The 19,163-nt window shown below is 37.8% G+C and overlaps 1 protein-coding gene across 2 annotated transcripts in view; it reads right to left on the bottom strand.

The window, feature by feature from the left end:
- Positions 1-19,162, bottom strand: part of HELLS (helicase, lymphoid specific) — a 44,677-nt gene extending 25,515 nt beyond the window's left edge. The window contains exons 1-7 of one of the 2 annotated variants that reach the window (XM_025466581.3): positions 18,982-19,161; positions 18,450-18,571; positions 12,214-12,336; positions 8,134-8,190; positions 4,928-4,964; positions 4,782-4,846; positions 1,621-1,662 (exon numbers count right to left, since the gene is read on the bottom strand). In XM_025466581.3, coding sequence (XP_025322366.3) covers positions 1,621-1,662; positions 4,782-4,846; positions 4,928-4,964; positions 8,134-8,190; positions 12,214-12,336; positions 18,450-18,571; positions 18,982-19,012 — 477 coding nt within the window. In that variant the 5' untranslated portion in view covers positions 19,013-19,161. Of the gene's footprint in view, positions 1-1,620; positions 1,663-4,781; positions 4,847-4,927; positions 4,965-8,133; positions 8,191-12,213; positions 12,337-18,449; positions 18,572-18,981 lie in introns of both variants that reach the window. The other variant, XM_049103037.1, reaches the window with a different exon arrangement.
- Position 19,163: the final 1 nt, after the last annotated feature.

Below are 19,163 nucleotides of genomic sequence, written 5' to 3'. Positions count from 1 at the left end.
CACAAATTATCATGGAAGTCTTATTCATAAGTCACAAACTGGAAACAACTCAAATACCTATCCAGAAAATGGATAAAGAAATTATAATATTCATTCAATGGGATTCTACTCAGCGATTAAAAAAAAAAACTAGTAGTTAACAATATAAATGAGTATCAACTATGTTGAGTAAAAAGTAATAGGAAATAAAAGACTACATATTTAGATTTTACTTGTATGAACTAGTCTGTAATAAAAGTTAAAAAATTGGGCAAAACTGGTCTGTGACAGAAGTCAAAAAGCAGTTGGCTTCTAGGTTTGGTGGTGGGAGAAATGACTGGCAAAGGATACAAGGGATCCCTCTACCATATGAAAACGTTCTAAATCTTGATTTGGGTGATAGTTACACAGATGTATATATTTATCAAAATTCATCAGAATTAACACAAGCATTGTATACATTTACTTACTGCATATTATAAAATGGTCAAAATTTCATAGCAAATCACGGGAAATGAGATTGAAGCTCTATCTTTAAAAAATACAACTGAATATTTTAAAAATACATGCTTAGGGACACCTGGGTGGCTCAGCAGTTGAGTGTCTGCCTTTGACTCAGTGTGATCCCAGGGTCTGGGATAGAGTCCCACATCAGGCTCTTGGAGAGTCTGCTTCTCCCTCTGCCTCTTTCTGTCTCTCATTAATAAATAAATGATATCTTTAAAAAAATATGCTTAATCTCATTTACATTTAATATTGTTGAGTTATAATTATCTGTTAATTATCATAAACTAATTCTTATACTGAACAAAGAATAAATATCAATGCACTTATATATAAGATGTAAATTTTGGTCAAAATTATGATGGGTAACCAGAGTATCTCTCATTTTATAATCATGTCATCAATTTTCCCAAAAGCCTATTATTAATCTTAGATAAGTAAGTTAATTGCTATATCCCCTGGTGAACATTTTCATGTTACAATTGTTTCTGCTTCCCAAAGAAATCTTGTAACTAAAGGGACTTGGATAGTGATTACTCAGGTAACAAGGAACTTCTCCACATAAAATGAGGGTGGGGTGAGAAGCCTTCCCAAAAAGATCCAAAGATAATATTTAATGTCAGAAACAAGATCAAGGCATCTTTCAGAGTTTCCACAAGCTGTGGAATATATACATATGGAATGCACATGGTTACAGGCACTTGCATTACCACTTAAACTCTCAAGGATCTATAAACTAGTATTTACACATTAAGAAACATGCAACAGGACACCTTAAGTTGATACATAAGGAAGAAATATGATAGGATAAAAAGTAAAAATTTTTAAGGTTAAGTAATAAAGTACCTGCCGAGAAAAAAATGTACACTAGTAGGGTGCGTGGGTGGCTCAGTCACCTTGGGTTCAGGTCATGATCCCAGGGTCCTGGGACTGAGCCCCATGTCTGGGGTCTCTGCTCAGTGGGGAATCTGCTTCTCCTTCACCCTCTCCCACCCCCTTGATCCTCGGCTCATGCACACACTGTCTCTCTCAAATAAAATCTTTAAAAGAAATAAATGTACCCTGGAGATTAAAGGAGCTAATAATCAGGGAAACAAACATGGCTCCTACATTTAATATCTCTCATAAATCTCTTACCTCATTCTCCTTTTTATTTTTTTTAGCCACAGACAAAATTTCCTAGAACATCAAGAAAACAGAAATAAAGTAACAATGTATGTAGTTCATTCATTTATTTACTAAATAAACATTTATTCTAACTTCATGCCAGGAAATGGGGATAAGGCTCTCAAGGTAATTAAAATACAGAGGACTCAAACTGGTGGATCTCAGGCAAAATTAAGGCTGTAGTGTCTTATAAAACTATGCATTAATTAGCAACACTTAAAAATTGGGATATTTCCTAAATGTTCCAGGTTTTTTTAATTTTTTAAGCCAAAGCTTATCTGAAGAGACTTAAGTCCAAATTCACACATAACAGTAATCCTCTACTACAGGGTTTGGCAAACTATAGCCTGTAGACCAACTCCAGGTGGCAGCCTGTTTTTGTAAATAAAAGTTTAAGTAGAACAAAGTTGAGCATATCTGCTTAATTTGTCTATGACTGCTCTCAGGCTACAACGGCAAAGTTCACCTTTGAGTAGTCACCCACTAAACTATTCAAAACAAAAAACTATCCAGCTCTGCACAGAAAAGGTTTTCTAACCCCGGCTCTAGAGTTAAGTTGTGGCTACTCCTGGTATTTAAGGAATCACTTCCAAATGTATTATAGTCTCAACTCTAGCCCACTTTACGCCTCTGTGGACAGACATCTGAATTTGCAATCTTGAGCAAAGCAAAAGGCAGAGACAAATAAATTAAAAACACAGAATAAAAAAACTCTGATTTTGAAGTACCTAATAAATCCTAAGGGTAGGAAGACAAGCAATACCTGAGTGCCACTTGATGAATTAGGCGAGTATTGTATCAAATTATCTGAAAAAGTTATCATTAGGGCATAATCATTAAAGATAGGGTATGTTTAAGGAGAGAATAGCACATGCAGAGGAGAAAGGGGATGAAATGGTAGATATTCAAAGTTTCTTGAATTTAAGATGCATAGAATAGAACACATCAGTTAAGTGGCTGACATACACATAATGTACATGCTTACATGTGTTTCATGTGTATATGTAAAGTACTTGTAGGTATATATATTCAAACCCTAAGGCTGAAGGGATACAAGGAACTGACAGGGGAGTGGTCTTTTAAACTAAGCAAAAATAAATGAATAGCTAAGCTCAACGTTTTTGAAAAACAATGTGTGGGACGCCTGGGTGGCTTAGCAGTTAAGCATCTGCCTTTGGCTCAGGGAGTGACCCTGGAGTCCCAGGATCGAGTCCTACATCAGGCTCCCTGCATTGAGCCTGCTTATCCCTCTGCCTGTCTCTGCCTTTCTCTCTCTCTGTGTCTCTCATAAATTTAAAAAAAAAAAAACAAAAAACCATGTGTGAATGAATCAAAAGATAAAACATAATACCATCTATGAAGTACTGTTAAAAATTAAACCCTTTAACTAAACTCCTGACCTTGTTTACCTCTATAGTTTTCATTCTTCACCACCTTTTCATTTACAATACAAACTGGAAACAAAAATGTATTTTTAAGTTTTTTGAACTTGTCCGGATTTCTCCTGCCTCTGGACGTCTGTCAAAGAAGTCTTTTCTCTTCCTAGAACACTTCACTATTATCTTCCCTATATCTTACTATTTCCCTATTAACTCTCGCCAACCTTTAGATGATTTTGCTTTTCCCCTCAAGTCACAATTCAGATGCCACCTTCTAGATAAAAATTTTATGAACCTAGCGCCTGAGTTTAGAATCCTTTTATAGGCTTGACAGCATCCAATTTATAATGGACTATTTACTTACATAGATTTCTCACTGGATGGAAGTTAAGGAAAGACACTGTCTACTTTTCTTGATCAACTGATCTTCTGCATGTTAGGACAAAGTCTGCCGACAGCTGATATGCTACCAATATTTGATAAATTAACAGCTGGAGGACTGGCTAAATTTCAATAAATCTAAATAATACTTAAATAACAGTGTTTTTCAAATTGCATGCTGTTTCATATCCAATTAAATGGGTCCTGACCAACATTTTTAAATGAAAGAAGAAAAAAAAAAAGGAAAATATCAGAGTGCATCCTTAAAGTATTATGTGAAATTTCTTATTTTATACTTTATGAAGATTTTAACAGTTTGAATTTCAAGTTAAAGAAAAATGTAGTTAGAATTTTGTTAAATTTAAGAATGTAACATATTAAAATATGCTTGAAGAATATTTACGGTCTCGGGGCACCTGGGTGGTTCAGTGGTTGAGCATCTGCCTTTGGCTGAGGATGTGATCCCAGGGCCCTGGGATCAAGTCCCATATCAGGCTCAGCATGAGGAGCCTGCTTCTCCCTCTGCCTGCATCTCTTTCTCTGTGTCTCTCAAGAATAAATAAATAAAATCTTAAAAAAAATAATACTTAAGGTCTGTTATAACTGAACATGCTTTTTAATTTCCGTTTTATGAGTTATTAAGTAAGAAGGTAAAAAAGGATCTGTTTTTTTAAGTGACTATTATGGGAGTGACTGGGTGGCTCAGTCAGTTAAGCGTCTGCATTCAGCTCAGGTCATGATCCCAAAGTCCTGGGATTGAGCCTCAGGTCGGGCTCCTTCTACTTCTCCTCTCTCTAGCTTGTACTCTCTCAAATAAACAGAATCTTTAAAATATTTAAAATAAAAAGGACTATATGATTTCAGTTCCCTAAAGGTCCTCAACAAGGAACAAGAATAAAGTTCTCAATATAAGGTCTTTTTTTTTTTTTTAAAGATTTTATTTATTTATTCATGAGACACAGAGAGAGAGAGAGAGGGAAAGGCAGAGAGACACAGGCAGAGGAAGAAGCAGGCTCCATGCAGGGAGCCCAAGGTGGGACTCGATCCCAGGGCTCTAGGATCACGCCCTGGGCCGAAGGCAGGCGTCAAACCGCTGAGCCACCAGGAATCCCCTCAATATCAGGTATTGAAGTTTTAAGAAATTAAAATAATTTCTGATAATAACTATTTATCTTTTATTATAATAATTTCTAATTAGGCCAAGCTCATGTTCTCTTAACAGGAAGATGGTGCCATTTTCTTCCCTGAAATAAGCCCTTACAGACTGAAAAGCTGATTGACAGCAATTCACACAGTTTTAATACAGTTCAAAATCTTCAACAGGTTTTACTCAACAGTGAATCTTATGTGCTTACTCCACTTTATTTTTACCTCTTTTGACATGACCTCTGCAATATTGTAGGATTCATCTTCTCTTCCTCTCTTCTTTCTCATAACTATTAAAAAAAATTTTATTTTTAATAGCAATAAAAATAAATTATAAACATATTCTTCAAAAGTAGAACAAGGAAGTTTACCTGGATTTTCCTCACTAGCGCCAATGGAATTTTTACCCTATAAAACAAGAATTTAGGATATTATTTTTCTAAGGTCTTCTATGGTATTACGTATTAGAAGACACTAAGTAAATGTTAAAAGTTCCTTGCAGTTGAGCCACATCCACAACTCTTTACTATTATTCTTACCAACATGTCATCTTTTTTTCACATTTCCCCAGTAGAATTTGTTTATAACCATATTCCTTTCTCTGGATGACTACTTTCCTCAATTTTTTTCTCATTTGAGATTTCCAAATTAAACATAGAAGACATTTTTATTCTGAAACTACCATGTGTTATCTTCTGTAACTGTAGGTTTATGCTGAAGATATTCAATGGGTATGGTATGGGACTACTCATTTTCAGTAAAATTTTTAAGTTAAATAAAACTGAAAGCAGAAATAAAAGAGAATACTGATTTAAAAATATTAGTGAGGGGAAATACAGGAAAGAGATGTTCAAAAACAGTTTCAAAATGAGAGTTGGAAAAGAAGCTCAAGAATAGGGAGAAAATATGTATGAGAAATCAAAACAACAGAAGTAAAAATTTTTTTTTTTAATGTAAATCCTACACCAACATATGGGGCTCAAACTCACAACCTGAAATCAAGAGTCATGTGCTCTACCAACTGACTAAACCAGCCAGGTGCCCCAAGAAGATAAATTTTAAAACAAAGTTAAAAGTTAGAGGATTAAAAATATAAAATAGCAAAAGGGACTGGTGAGACGGAATAGGCAGAACTTAATGGTTGACACTTTTAGAATATAGCAGGTGGGAAAAAACAAAACCCTGGTATAAAAAGTTAGCTAGACAAAAGTGAACAATGGATTAAACCTATAGGTTGAAAAGTAGGGAGTAAATGATTAAGCAAGTAAAATTATAAGTATATATTCTTCAAAAACCCAAAATAAGGGACACCTGGGTGGCTCAGTGGTTGAGCATCCGCCTTTGGCTCAGGTGGATCCTGGAGACCCCGGATCGAGTCCCACATGGGGCTCCCCACATGCAGCCTGCTTCTCCCTCTGCCTATGTCTCTGCCTCTGTGTGTCTCTCATGAATAAATAAAATCTTAAAAAAAAACAAAAATAAAAACCCAAAACAAGTCCCTGAAATTAACAACTGAGTCAAATATTAGCAGTTTTCAATAACTTTTTATTACAAAATTATCTACTTGTACTCTAATATCAACACTAAGCACTCTAAAGAATCAAGTGGACTTAAAGGTACTCTTGTTGGCATCTTGATATTACCTGATAAAGTCAGGTTAGTAAAGAAATGTAAGGTCAGAAACCAACTCAGCATTACTATTTATTGAATAAGTGACTTCCAGCAAGTTATAGTCAATTCTCACTCTGTTCTATATGATAACTAATACTGGATTAGTGAATACTGAATCACTGCTTCAAGGAGAAACACAAGCTTAGTTCCAGCAACCTCTTGGGCACTTCATCACTGATGAAGACATAACCCCATTTTATATGTGTTGTTACTTAAGGACATTTTATATACATGTTGATTAACACTGAACTCAGAGCTAACAGCCTGAAGGAAGCTTAGCTAACATTTTCTCCATAAGGCACATCACAGTCTCCTTCCATCAGAAACACTAGCTGACAATTCAGTACCATGTGGCCAAGGGTGGTTTTAACAGCAAAATCAACAATACCCACAAAAATGCAAAAATCATGACATTAAATAAACCATGAAAAGGGCATTTGTTTACAGTGTAACAGCTTAAGAAAAGCAGAGCACCACTTTAACCTTGGTTGGGAATGTGTGTTAGAGACTCAAATTTTTCCCATTCTGCACAAGGCGCATGCCTGTTGAGGGACCATGAAAACCCAAATACTGATTCTGGAACTGCAAATAAACTTCAGCAAGTAGGCTAAGAAAAAAATATGAAATCTGTGAATGATGAGGATGGATCATACTTTTTGCATCAGCTTTTTTATATGTAAAATAGGGATAAAAACATTACCTCTACCTAAAAGAGGTTTGAAAATTTACCTACCCAGGGCAGCCCAGGTGGCTCAGCCATTTGGCGCCTGCCTTCGGCCCAGGGTATGATCCTGGAAACCCAGGATCGAGTCCCACGTCAGGCTCCCTGCATGGAGCCTGCTTCTCCCTCTACCTGTGTCTGTGCCTCTCTCTCTCTGTGCTCTGTGTCTCTCTCATGAATAAAGAAAATCTTAAAAAAAAAAAAAAAAAAAAAAAAAAAGGAAATTTACCCCCCCCAAAAAAGAAAAAAAATGTTGAGGCACCTGGCTAGCTCAGTCAGTAGAGCATGTGACTCTTGATCTCAGGGTCTTGAGTTCAAGCCCCACACCAGGTGTTGAGCTTACTTAAAAAAATAAAAAATAAACATAAAGCTTAGAATACATGACACAATAAGTACTCAATAAATGTTGCTTTTATTATTTCTCTTTTCAGTAGTACAACTGTTCCTGATACAGTTCCCATCAATATGACATTAAACAGCCTCATGTTAAAAATAAATTTACCCCAAAAGACTGTATGTATCTAAAATTCAGGGTATCCCTAAATGAATCCTCTATTATCTGAAATGTTATTAGGAGATATGCCTAATCCGCTCCAATTTTGGCTCCGCAGCTATTCACAAGACACAAATTTATATTATTATTGATCCAAGCTGACATGATGAAGTTGGAAGCATTAAGGAGGAAAGAATAATCATTATGAGCACCAAAAGAGCTGGCCACTTATAAGAGCAAAACTTTGTTATCATGAAAAATAGAATAAAAAACCAAAAGGGTTATACTTTAGCTCTCCTTTCCTATCTAAAAATACAGGGAAAGAGTTTACATGTTTCTACACAGCTTATAACAAAGATAGGTTTTCAGATAAAGGTTAAAATTAATTAGATGATCTATATGGGGATCCCTGGGTGGCTCAGCTGTTTAGAGCCTGCCTTTGGCCCAGGGCACAATCCTGGAGCCCCAGGATCAAGTCCCGCATCAGGCTCCTGGCATGGAGCCTGCTTCTCCCTCCTGTGTCTCTGCCTCTCTCTCTCTATGCCTTTCAAAGATAAATAAATAAATAAATAAATAATAAATAAATAAATAAATAAATCTTAAAAAAAATTAATTAGATGATCTATAAAGTTAAAACTATAAAGTTTCTTTAATATTTAAGGTAACAGGATTTTTCTAGCTTACTATATTACCTTAGTAACTTTTAAAGTTTCCTTTTTTCTCTCCAGTTTCTCTTTTTTCTTCTGTTCCTGTAAGATAATTTTTTCAGAGTGTCATAAGTGGAAAGTGCAAAGTATAAAACATACATCTCGAATAACACGTGCACAATGAAAAGCTATATAAAGATTTAAAAACAAGGACGAGGGAACCCTGGGTGGCACAGCGGTTTAGCGCCTGCCTTTGGCCCAGGGCGTGATCCTGGAGACCCGGGATCGAATCCCACGTCGGGCTCCCGGTGCATGGAGCCTGCTTCTCCCTCTGCCTGTGTCTCTGCCTCTCTCTCTCTCTGTGACTATCATAAATAAATAAAAGTTAAAAAAAAATTAAAAAAAATAAAAACAAGGACAAACTTGCACTTCAAAGCCTTTATGGAGCAACAGGGAACAGACCCTCCTCTCTTAAGCAACTGAAACTCAAATAAAATATATTAAACAGTCCTTTTCAGACAATACGCAGCAAAGTAGAGTGAACACTGATAGAGGGAACCAATGGGGCCAATCCTGATTATTCAGTTTACTGCCCTAAAGGTAATTTCCAAATGCAAATAATGGAGAAAGAATCTTAACAGCTCAGTTTCCCGGAGTTGAAGAGACAAAAGTACAAAACAAACCAGCTAGCATACCTACGGTCAGGTACCAGAGAGGAGAGCCACACACAAAGAAAGCTCTCAATATATGCAGTTAAGTCTTCAGGCTGAGTATTGGTCAGTGACAGGACTGTAAGAAAACCAAGGCCATTAGAAAATAGCCAAGTAGAATAATCCGCGTGCTTACAGGGGATCAGGAACAGTTTGCACTCATCAGGCAAAGTGACAACATAGAGTACTCAGAAGAGGAGCCAAGTTACTAACAGACTAAAAGCTGGTGGTCCAGGGAAGCCTGGGTGGCTCAGTGGTTAAGTGCCTGCCTTCAGCTCAGGGTGTGATCCTGGAGTCCCCTGCATGGAGCCTGCTTCTCCCTCTGCCTGTTTCTCTGCCTCTCCCTATCTCTCTCTGTCTCTCATGAATAAATAAATAAAATCTTTAAATAAAAATAAAATAAACAAACAAATAAATAAATAAAGCTGGTCCATCTGCACCCTAACAAAGCTTTAAGACTAAAAGGGACTCAAACCATTCCCAAAAGGTGGTTAAAAGATATGCCTTATAACTCATTGTGACTTTTATTTTTCTTTACCTGTGTTTCATTTTATCACACAAAGGTTTAAAAGGGATTCAACAAAGGAAAAAATATTGATTCATAATTGTGAAATATGAATGATGGGGAACATAGGGAATTACTAGAGCCTTGAAATTTTCACAAGTTTTTAAATATATGTTCTAGTGGGCAATAAATAAATTTTTTTTTTTAAATCAAATTCTTTTTTTTTAATTTTTTATTTATTTATGATAGTCACACACAGAGAGAGAGAGAGAGAGAGAGAGAGAGAGGCAGAGACACAGGCAGAGGGAGAAGCAGGCTCCATGCACCGGGAGCCCGACGTGGGACTCGATCCCGGGTCTCCGGGATCGCGCCCTGGGCCAAAGGCAGGCGCTAAACCGCTGCACCACCCAGGGATCCCTATAAATAAATTATATAGTATCTTAGATACTAGCACAATGGGAAGAACAGAACAAGGTGAAGGGGATCAGGAGTGTGCGGGTGAAAAAGTGTCAGATAGCAATTTCACTTAAGGTTGTGAAAGCAGGCTTCATAGGAAAATGTTTACACCAAGGCTTAAAGGTGATGAAGTCATCTATGCAGATATCTATGAGAAGATGGTTCCAAGCACAAATAGTCAGTACAAAGGCACAAAGGCAGGAAACACTTAGAAGGAAGTCTTGAAGGTAATGGGATTGAGGGAGGAAGCTAGACTGTATAGTCTTTTTTTTTTTTTTTTTGACCATTTATAATCTTATAGACCAATCATTAAGATTTTGGGTTTGTTGGGGAACCTGGGTAGCTCAGTTGGTTAAGCATCTGCCTTTGGCTCAAGTTGTGATCCTGGGATTGAACCCTGTGTCATTCCCTCTGGGGAGCCTTCTTCTCTCTCTCTCCCTCTGCCCCTCCACATCCCTGGCTCCAGGCTCTCTCTCTCTCTCAAATAAATAAATAAAAATCTTAAAAAAAAAAAAAAGATTTTGATTTTAATGTAAACTAGAAAACAGGGAAACATCATAGGGGTGGGGACACCCAGGCAGGAGAGCAGAAGCACTGAAGAAAAACAAATTTTACTCAATAAAAATCTTTCAAAAACAAAGACAAATGAAGACTTTTCCAGAAATATAAAAGCTAAAAGAACATATCACCAACAGAAAATGCAAAAGAATCTATTAATAATGGAAAGCAGGGCAGCCCCGGTGGCGCAGCGTTTTGGCGCCACCTGCAGCCCAGGTTGTGATCCTGGGGACCCACATCAGGCTCCTTGAGTGGAGCCTGCTTCTTCCTCTGCCTGTGTCTCTGCCCCTCTCTCTGTGTGTCTCTCATGAATAAATAAATAAAATCTTAAAAAAAAAATAATAATGGAAAGCAAATCAGTGGCTATTTGGTGATGCAAACAGGAAGTGAAGGATGGGAGAAAATTTAAAAAGGAATTCAGCCATAAAAAAGAATGAACTCTTGCCATCTGAAACAACATGGGTGGACCTTGTGGGCATTATGCTAAGTAATAGGAGTCAGACTTAGACAAATACCATATAACCTAACTTGTGGATTTTTAACAAAACAAAACCAAACAAAACCACTCCAAACTCATAGATACAAAGATTAGACTGATGGTTTGGTGGTGGTGGGAATGAGTGACGAGTCCAAAGTATAAATATCTAGTTATGGGGCAGCCCGGGTGGCTCAGCGGTTTAGCGCCGCCTTCAGCCCAGGGCGTGATCCTAGAGACCCGGGATCGAGTTCCACGTCAGGCTCCCTGCGTGGAGCCTGCTTCTCCCTCTGCTTGTGTCTCTGCCTCTCTCTCTCTCTGTCTCTCATGAATAAATAAAAAAAAAACTTAAAAAAAAAATAATAAAAAATAAAAGTTGTTAAGGGAGTACAGCTTAAAATTTCTCATCATAAGAAAAATATTTCGTAACTATGTATAGTGACAGATGTTAACTAAACTTACTGTGATTTCACAATATATACAAATATTGAATGATCTGAAACTAATATTATGTTATATGTCAATTATCCTCAAAAAAAAAAAAAAGGGACGATTTTTTGAGTTGATGGTTATGTTCATGATCTTGACTGGTGGTTTCATGGGTGTATACACACCAAAACATACTAAATACGTGTGTTTTGTATATAACAATTACATTTCAAAAAAAAAGCAATTAAAAAAAAGAGACAAAAAAAAGAAAAAAAAAAAAGAGAGAGTATGCAACATTAAGTTCACAATTTCCAGCATCCAAAAACTATCACTAAATAGGATAAAAATCAGAAAAATAAACAGAGGGACGCCGGGGTGGCTCAGTGGTTGGGCGCCTGCCTTCAGCTCAGGTCGTGATCCCCAGATCCGGGACTGAGTCTCACATTGGGCTCCCTGTTAGGATCCTGCTTCTCCCTCTGCCTGTGTCTCTGCCTCTCTCTCTGTATCTCTCATAAATAAATAAGTAAATAAATCTGAAAAAAGAAAAAAAAAGGCAAAAGAAACAAAAATACATGGTTTATATTCATATAATAATGCTTCTCAAGAGTAAAGAGAATGAAACGGCCTACAGAATAAACATGAGCGAATCTCATATGCTGAGCTGAAGAGGCAAGACACAAAAAAGTGATTACTGCAGGGTTCCATTTATGTAATATTCTAGAAAAAAAGCAATACTAATCTATACTGACAGAAAACAGAAATGAGTGGTCTGGCGTCCAGGGATGGGGATCACTGAGAGAAGAAACTTCTTGAGGTAAAGGAAATGCTCTTCATCTTGACTGTGCTCGTCATAAGACATGTCTATACACTGGTCAAAACTCATCGAATAGTAAATTTAAAATGTGTACAGCTTACTGCATGTGATTTATATCTCAATAAAGTGGTTTTTAAAAAATTTAAGCTACTAGTTCTAATTCATTACATACACATACCTCTAGTTGCTGCTGTTCCATTTTAGTCAATAAAAATTTGGAGTAGATATTGCTTTTCTCAAGCAAATGTTGAAGTCTACGGTACCGAATGTCCACGGATTCCCTGTCCCAAGACATGCGAGCCTATCCAAAAGAAAATTACCATAATTATTAGTTTTCTGACACATGTGATGTTTTGAATAGGATGTTTTAAAAAAAGGCTAAATAAATGCTCTTTGGATTTAATACATTTCCTGTAATTAAAGGGGAAAAATATTTTTATATTATTAACTTTACTAACAATGGTTTATTTTCCAAACCAAAAACTAGAACAAATAGCTGAAAAAATCGGATTCCTGGGTTCAACATGCCATTTAGTATGATGCAGCTTTGATACGAAAATATTGAAATTCCAGACTCTGGACAGGTTTAGTGGCATCCACTGAATGGAGGGCCCATTTTTTAAACATATAAACTAACATTAGAAGTAAATATTTAATTCAAGCAGATTTAAGTTTTATTTTATTTTATTTTTTTAATTTTTATTTTATTTTAGATTTAAGTTTTTAAACAATCAATTGATTTCAGAATATATTTACGTACCAGTTTTATTTGAAAGACCATTAGAATTAAAAAATGACTGGCTAGGAACTAGAACTATTTTTAGAATTTTAAAACTGTATTGTCTGTCGGGGGACGCCTGGGTGGCTCAGTGGTTGAATGTCTGCCTTTGGCTCAAGTCATGATCCTGGGGTCTTGGGATGGAGTCCTGCATGGGGCTCCCCACAGGGAGTTTGCTTATACCTCAGGCCATGTCTCTGCCTCTCTCTGTGTGTTTCATGAATAAATAAATAAAATATTTTAAAAATAAATTAAAAAAAAAACCTGTATTGTTGGGATGCCTGGCTGGCTCATAAATAGAATATGGGACTCTTGATCTCAAGGTCATGAGTTTGAGCCTCAGGTCTAGAGATTATTTTAGAAAACAAAAACACAAATCCAAACAAAACCACATTACCAAAGCATTTCAACATGCTAAACCTACTTATGAATATAAAGCTACTTCTTAGGGCACTTGGGTGGCTCCATGGTTGAAAGCCTGCATTTAGCTCAGGTCATGATCCCAGAATCCTGTCGTCCATTTCCTGTCCCCCCCACCCCACTGGGCTCCCAGCAGGGAGCCTGCTTCTCCCTCTGCCTCTCATGAATAAATAAATAAAAATCTTTAAAATCAATCTATCTACTTCTTCCTCCTCAGTATTGTGTCTCCAGAGTTTTGCCCTTCTTTTCAGGCTTCTTTTGCTTCTATTCTGAGCTCTTTCACTTCTGTACACCTTCAAATTACAAGCCTGCTTTCTGTATTATTTTCATACACCATTTATTTATTAAGTGATTTCTACGTCTACAATAGTCTAGTAACTGAGGAGAAATCCTCTCTCAGCTCACTGTTAAAGTAAAATATTTTAAGGGAATACCAGAGGACACAAGATGGAAAACATAAAAGCAACAAATAAATAGTATAGTTCAGTGACCCACAATTTTTTTAAGAGCCAAATTTTTTCTTATTTAACTATTTAAATACTTGAGCATATGGCTTATAAATACTCAATTCTGCCTTTTTGCACAAGAGCAGTAATAGACAATATATAAACAAATGAGCAAGGCCATGTTCCAATAGGACTTTATTTACCGAAACAGGAGCAATCCAGTTCATAATCTGTCAACTCAGTATAATCTGAATTTAAAAACAAAAAACCCCACAAGGCACACTAAGTGAGCTGAAGTGAATCCAGTTAATTTCACCTTTCAAAGCCAAATACATGCAAACCTTACCAACCAACAATTCTACTCCTGAGACAAAGTGTGTGTGCATAAGGGTTCATTCACACACACACACACACACACACACACACACACACACACCCATGCACAGAGGCTGAAACGGCATAACCAAGTTAACTTTAATGCTTAAGGCCTGACCTTTTAATTCAGAACCATTGTATATTGGCTTTTACTTCTTCCTAAATGTTCTATCCTCTCTCTAGCTTTTCTTTCAAAATAAATTTTTCTATTACAAAAGCAGTGACAGTAAAATCCCTAAAAATAAATCCAGTAACAATAAATGTACATTTTAGAAAAATTAAATATTTAAAAAACACTCATGAAGCAATCCTATCCATGCAGTTAATCTGTTAACATCTTACAAACTATTTTCAGTTCTTTTAGGACAGTCTTTTACTATTATCAATATGTTACTGTTATTTCAATAGTCCATGCATGAAATGGGCATTATAAATTGGAAGATGAAATTGCTTGGATTTTGGAAAAAAAATTTTTTTTGGTAAAAATTTACTTTTAAGTAACCTCTACACCCAACATGGGGGTATTTCACTCTACAAAATATGAACCATTTTCCTTTTGCCTAACACTTATCCCAACTCTTACCTTTCCCCTCCCCCACTACATACACATTAACGCTACTCCTAAGTCTTCTAGACTAACAATGACTTCTTTCAAAAGGAAATGCAGGTGAAAAGCCAAAGAAAACAACTGTAGCAAATGAACGTCAAAGCCATTCTCTACTCTTTATAAACTTTACAATCTCCTAAAGCAAAGTAAAAGCTTCTCATTAAGGAATTTAAGCAAGCTCTTCTTAAGTACTTCTAAATAGATGCCCATAAATACTGTATTTTCCAAAAAAAAAAAAAGAAATCTATTTTTGTACAGGGAATTTTTTTGGCCTCCAAAGACATGTAGGGAGAAACTAATTCTTAGAATTTTCCCCATGGTTAAGTAAGGAACAACTTATAAGTTTATTTTTTATTTTTTTTTAAATTTTTATTTATTTATGATAGGCACACAGTGAGAGAGAGAGAGAGAGGCAGAGACACAGGCAGAGGGAGAAGCAGGCTCCATGCACCGGGAGCCCGACGTGGGATTCGATCCCGAGTCTCCAGGATCGTGCCTGGGCCAAAGGCAGGTGCCAAACCGCTGTGCCACCCAGGGATCCCAACTTATAAGTTTAAAGTCCAAAACTTAATCTTTCAATACCGATGCATAAAAAAGCATAATAGGCCATAATACTACTAGTTTTGGCAAATCACTCTTGTGTGAGAATTGAAAAGAGCCATACAATTTATTCATGGAAGGATTGAAAATGGATAAAAAGTCCTACTTTAAGTTCTACGATGAATAACTGCTAAAGAAAAGCTAGCCTTTACCATACCTATCCCTCAAGAATAATAATTCTAAAAAATTTTCAGACTGATTACAAAATGTTTGTTCAATAGCTTAAAAATTTCACTGAAAGTTAAGTCATCTTGATTCCTAGTTTAATCAGCAAATATTTACGGTACTATAAATTTTGAGAGATCTTTCTAAAATGTGGAAATGGGGGCACCTAGCTGGCTTAGTTGGTGAACATTTACCTCTTGATCTTGGGGTTCTAAGTTCGAGCCCACACGTGGGTGTAAAGATTACTTAAAGAAAACTTTTAAAAGAAAAATGTGAAAATGTTTCATCCACTGAATTTATATATTCTGGAAATATTTTCTTACTGTACCTCATAATTTTTCTTGAGATAGTACTTTTGTACCCAACGGTCTTCATGAGTCACAAAACCAAAGATATACTACTAAAAATGAAGGCTTTATTCTTACCACCTCTGAAGTTGATTCAATTCAAAATACTTGCCCCAGGATGCACCCCTTATAATTATCACCTTGTTACATGGCTAGTAAGTACATTTATTTTATTTATATAATCATATACATTGATATGTAATATATCATGAAATATTCTTTTTCCATAGTTTGAAATTCAATAAACTGTTTAGCGATTGCCTATTTGCTAGGTGCACAGCCTACAAAAATGAACAGGAGGTCAACCCTAGTGGCTCAGCAGTTTAGCGCTGCCTTCAGCCCAGGGCCTGATCCTGGAGACCTGAGTCCCACGTTGGGCTCCCTGCATGGAGCCTGCTTCTCCCTCTGCCTGTGTCTCTGCCTCTCTGTCTCTCATGAATAAATAAAATCTTTAAAAAAACAAAAAAACCCCAAAAAACAAAAAAACAAAAACGAACAGTAAAAGACATGTTCTCAACAAACAAAATGAGAATCAAGTAATGATAATACTGTGGAATAAAGTACAATGAAAGTAAGTGAAAAGTGGTTCATGGCTGACTTCTTGATTCTATTAAAATTTCTTAAGATTACCGTAACTGATTACGGTCAACTATGGATGGTAAATAATAATGAAACTAGTATTACTGGAGTGAAAGTACAGCATGATGGTTAGAAAGTGTGAATTCTGGAATCATATGGCCTACATTACAATATTGGCTCTACCACTTAAAGCTGTGGGATTTCCCCTCCCCCCACATCCTCTACACGCAAGTTTTCTCATCTGTAAAATGAAGTGAAAATAGAACTTATTTCACAGAATGCTTTAATAATAGTTTATACTAGTAATTAAACTAGTAAGTTTAATACTAGTAAAAATGAATAACATTATAACCTAGTTGAGGATTCAATTAGTTAAATAAATGTACAACAATCAGAACAGTGTTGAAGGCGTGTTTACAGTACTGGCAAAAGAATCATTATTGTTGATATAAAATCAGGGAACCAACTGATTGTCTTTTGGGTGCATTATTTCCCAATTTAAGTAATTTTGTAATTACATGAATTAAACATTAATGTATATTTCCTTAGGTATAGGATTAAGGACAAGAATACAAAAGACAGTTCAAATTCGAGTTCACTGGTGTGTGACCCCCAACTGCTCCAGTTTCCTCATATGTAAATGGAGAGATACCAAAAGTCCCGATAGCATCACAGTATTGGAAGAGCTAAATAAATTATGACAGGGATCCCCAGGTGGCTCAGCGGTTTAGCGCCTGCATAACCAAGGGCGCCCAGGGCGAGATCCCGAATCCCGGAGACCCAGGAGTCCCACATCAGGCTCCCTGCATGGGGTCTGCTTCTCCCTCTGCCTGTGTTATCTGCCTCTCTCTCTGTGCGTCTGTCATGAATAAATAAATAAAATCTTTAAATAAATAAATAAATAATAACAAGAAAATCATTTAGCTGGCAATACATAAGTGCTAGTGGTTATCATTTCTTTTTCTTGCATATGCAATTATGCAACCAGGTGGGGCTTCATTAACGGAATGAAATACACGTAAAGGACTGAGTTTTCAAGTGGTTAAAAACTGCTTTTGGAGATGAATGGATAAAGAAGATGTAGTCTATGTATACAATGGAATATCCCTCAGCCATTAGAAATGACAAATACCCACCATTTGCTTGGACGTGGATGGACCTGGAGGGTATTATGCTGAGTGAAATAAGTCAGTCGGAGAAGGACAAACATTATACGGTCTCATTCATTTGGGGTATATAACAAATAGTGAAAGGGAATAAAGGGGAAAGAAAAAATGAGTGGGAAATATCAGATAGGGAGACAGAACAGGAGAGACTCCTAACTCTGGGAAATGAACAAGGGAGTGGAAGGGGGGGAGCGGGGGGTGGGGGTGACTGGGTGATGGGCACTGAGGGGGGCACTTAATGGGATGAGCACTGGGTGTTATGCTGTATGTTGGCAAACTGAACTCCAATTGAAAAAAAACTGCTTGGGGCAGCTCCAGTGGCGCAGCGGTTTAGCGACGCCTGCGGCCTGGGGCGTGATCCTGGAGACCTGGGATCGAGTCCCATGTCGGGCTCCCTGCACGGAGCCCGCTTCTCCCTCTGCCTCTGCCTCTGTCTCTGCCTCTCTCTCTCTGTGTCTCTATGAATAAATAAATAAGAAAAATCTTAAAAAAAAAAAAAAAACTGCTTTCGGTAATCTACAAAATATGTACTCTGTACAAGAAAACCACCTATCACTGAAAAAGTACACCCCATTTTTATCTAAACAATCTTACTTAGCACTCGTTCAAGAAACCAAAGGAAAATGGAAAGCAAGTTTATCACGTAGGTGGCAAATGGCACTAAAATACCTAAGAAATTCACTACCCGTTTTGAAGAATAACTGGCCAAAGAAGCAACCTGAGATGCTCACAGACCGAGACTACGTCTCACAGAAGCATCTTTCAAAGTACGAGCGAAGGTGTGTCCCAGAGATAGCGTGAGTAAACAGACCAACAGACAAGTAACAAAGCCCGTTTGAAAGGGTCTGAACCAAGCTGGCGGAAGAACAAACCAAACCTCCGAGGAGTTTACCACTGGCTCTGAGGACGGTGAACCTGGTTCCTAAATTACCTTTTCGATCATCTTCCGCTCTCTCTCCAGCCCAGCAGCCTCAAGCTGTTCCTCCTCCTCCAGCATGGCTTGGGTAATCACGGCAGGCTCCGGTGGCTCAACCGTATCTGGAGCCAGGGACCCTAAGCGGGGTGAAAGTTCTTCAACTGCAGTTTTAAAACATCACCACTCCATTCCCGCATCGAACAGCATTACGCGGCATCTGGGGCAAAGCCGACCCATGGGGACTCCAGCATCAGCACCCCGAAGGCAGCCTGCCTGGATCTCCACATCGTCACCAAGCGGTCAGGACCTCAGTTTACCAGTCGGGATGCTCGCCCAAATGCAGCCCCTCTGTATAAAGCCTCCTATATCCCGCACATATGTGCGACTCCGGGCGCCCCCCGCTCACCCTCCACAGCCTCTTGCCCTCCCTTCCTCAGGCTCTGCCAGGAGGCAGCGCTCACCGACCAATCTCGGCTACAGCCTCCATGCTGCCCCCCCCCCCCCGCGCCCCCAGCTCGGACTGTGCTCGGAGGGTCTCCTCACTCACCACCGCTGCTTGCGGGCTGCTGCGCCGGCATGGCTGGACACACACTCGGGAACCTGGTCCTCGCCTTTCAGCGTCCGCAACGCCGCGCGCCCAAGTCTCACAGCCGCTGCCTGCCCAGCCTCCTGACCAAATCCCCGGCAAGGGAAAAACGCGCGCTTCTCCTTCGCGGGAAAACGCTGTCA

Source organism: Canis lupus, chromosome 28, assembly GCF_003254725.2.
Source record: "Canis lupus dingo isolate Sandy chromosome 28, ASM325472v2, whole genome shotgun sequence".
In the NCBI taxonomy this organism is placed as follows: domain Eukaryota; kingdom Metazoa; phylum Chordata; class Mammalia; order Carnivora; family Canidae; genus Canis; species Canis lupus.
The sequence above is the reverse complement of the archived record's forward strand: the minus strand, read 5'-3'. Positions and strand labels throughout refer to the sequence as shown.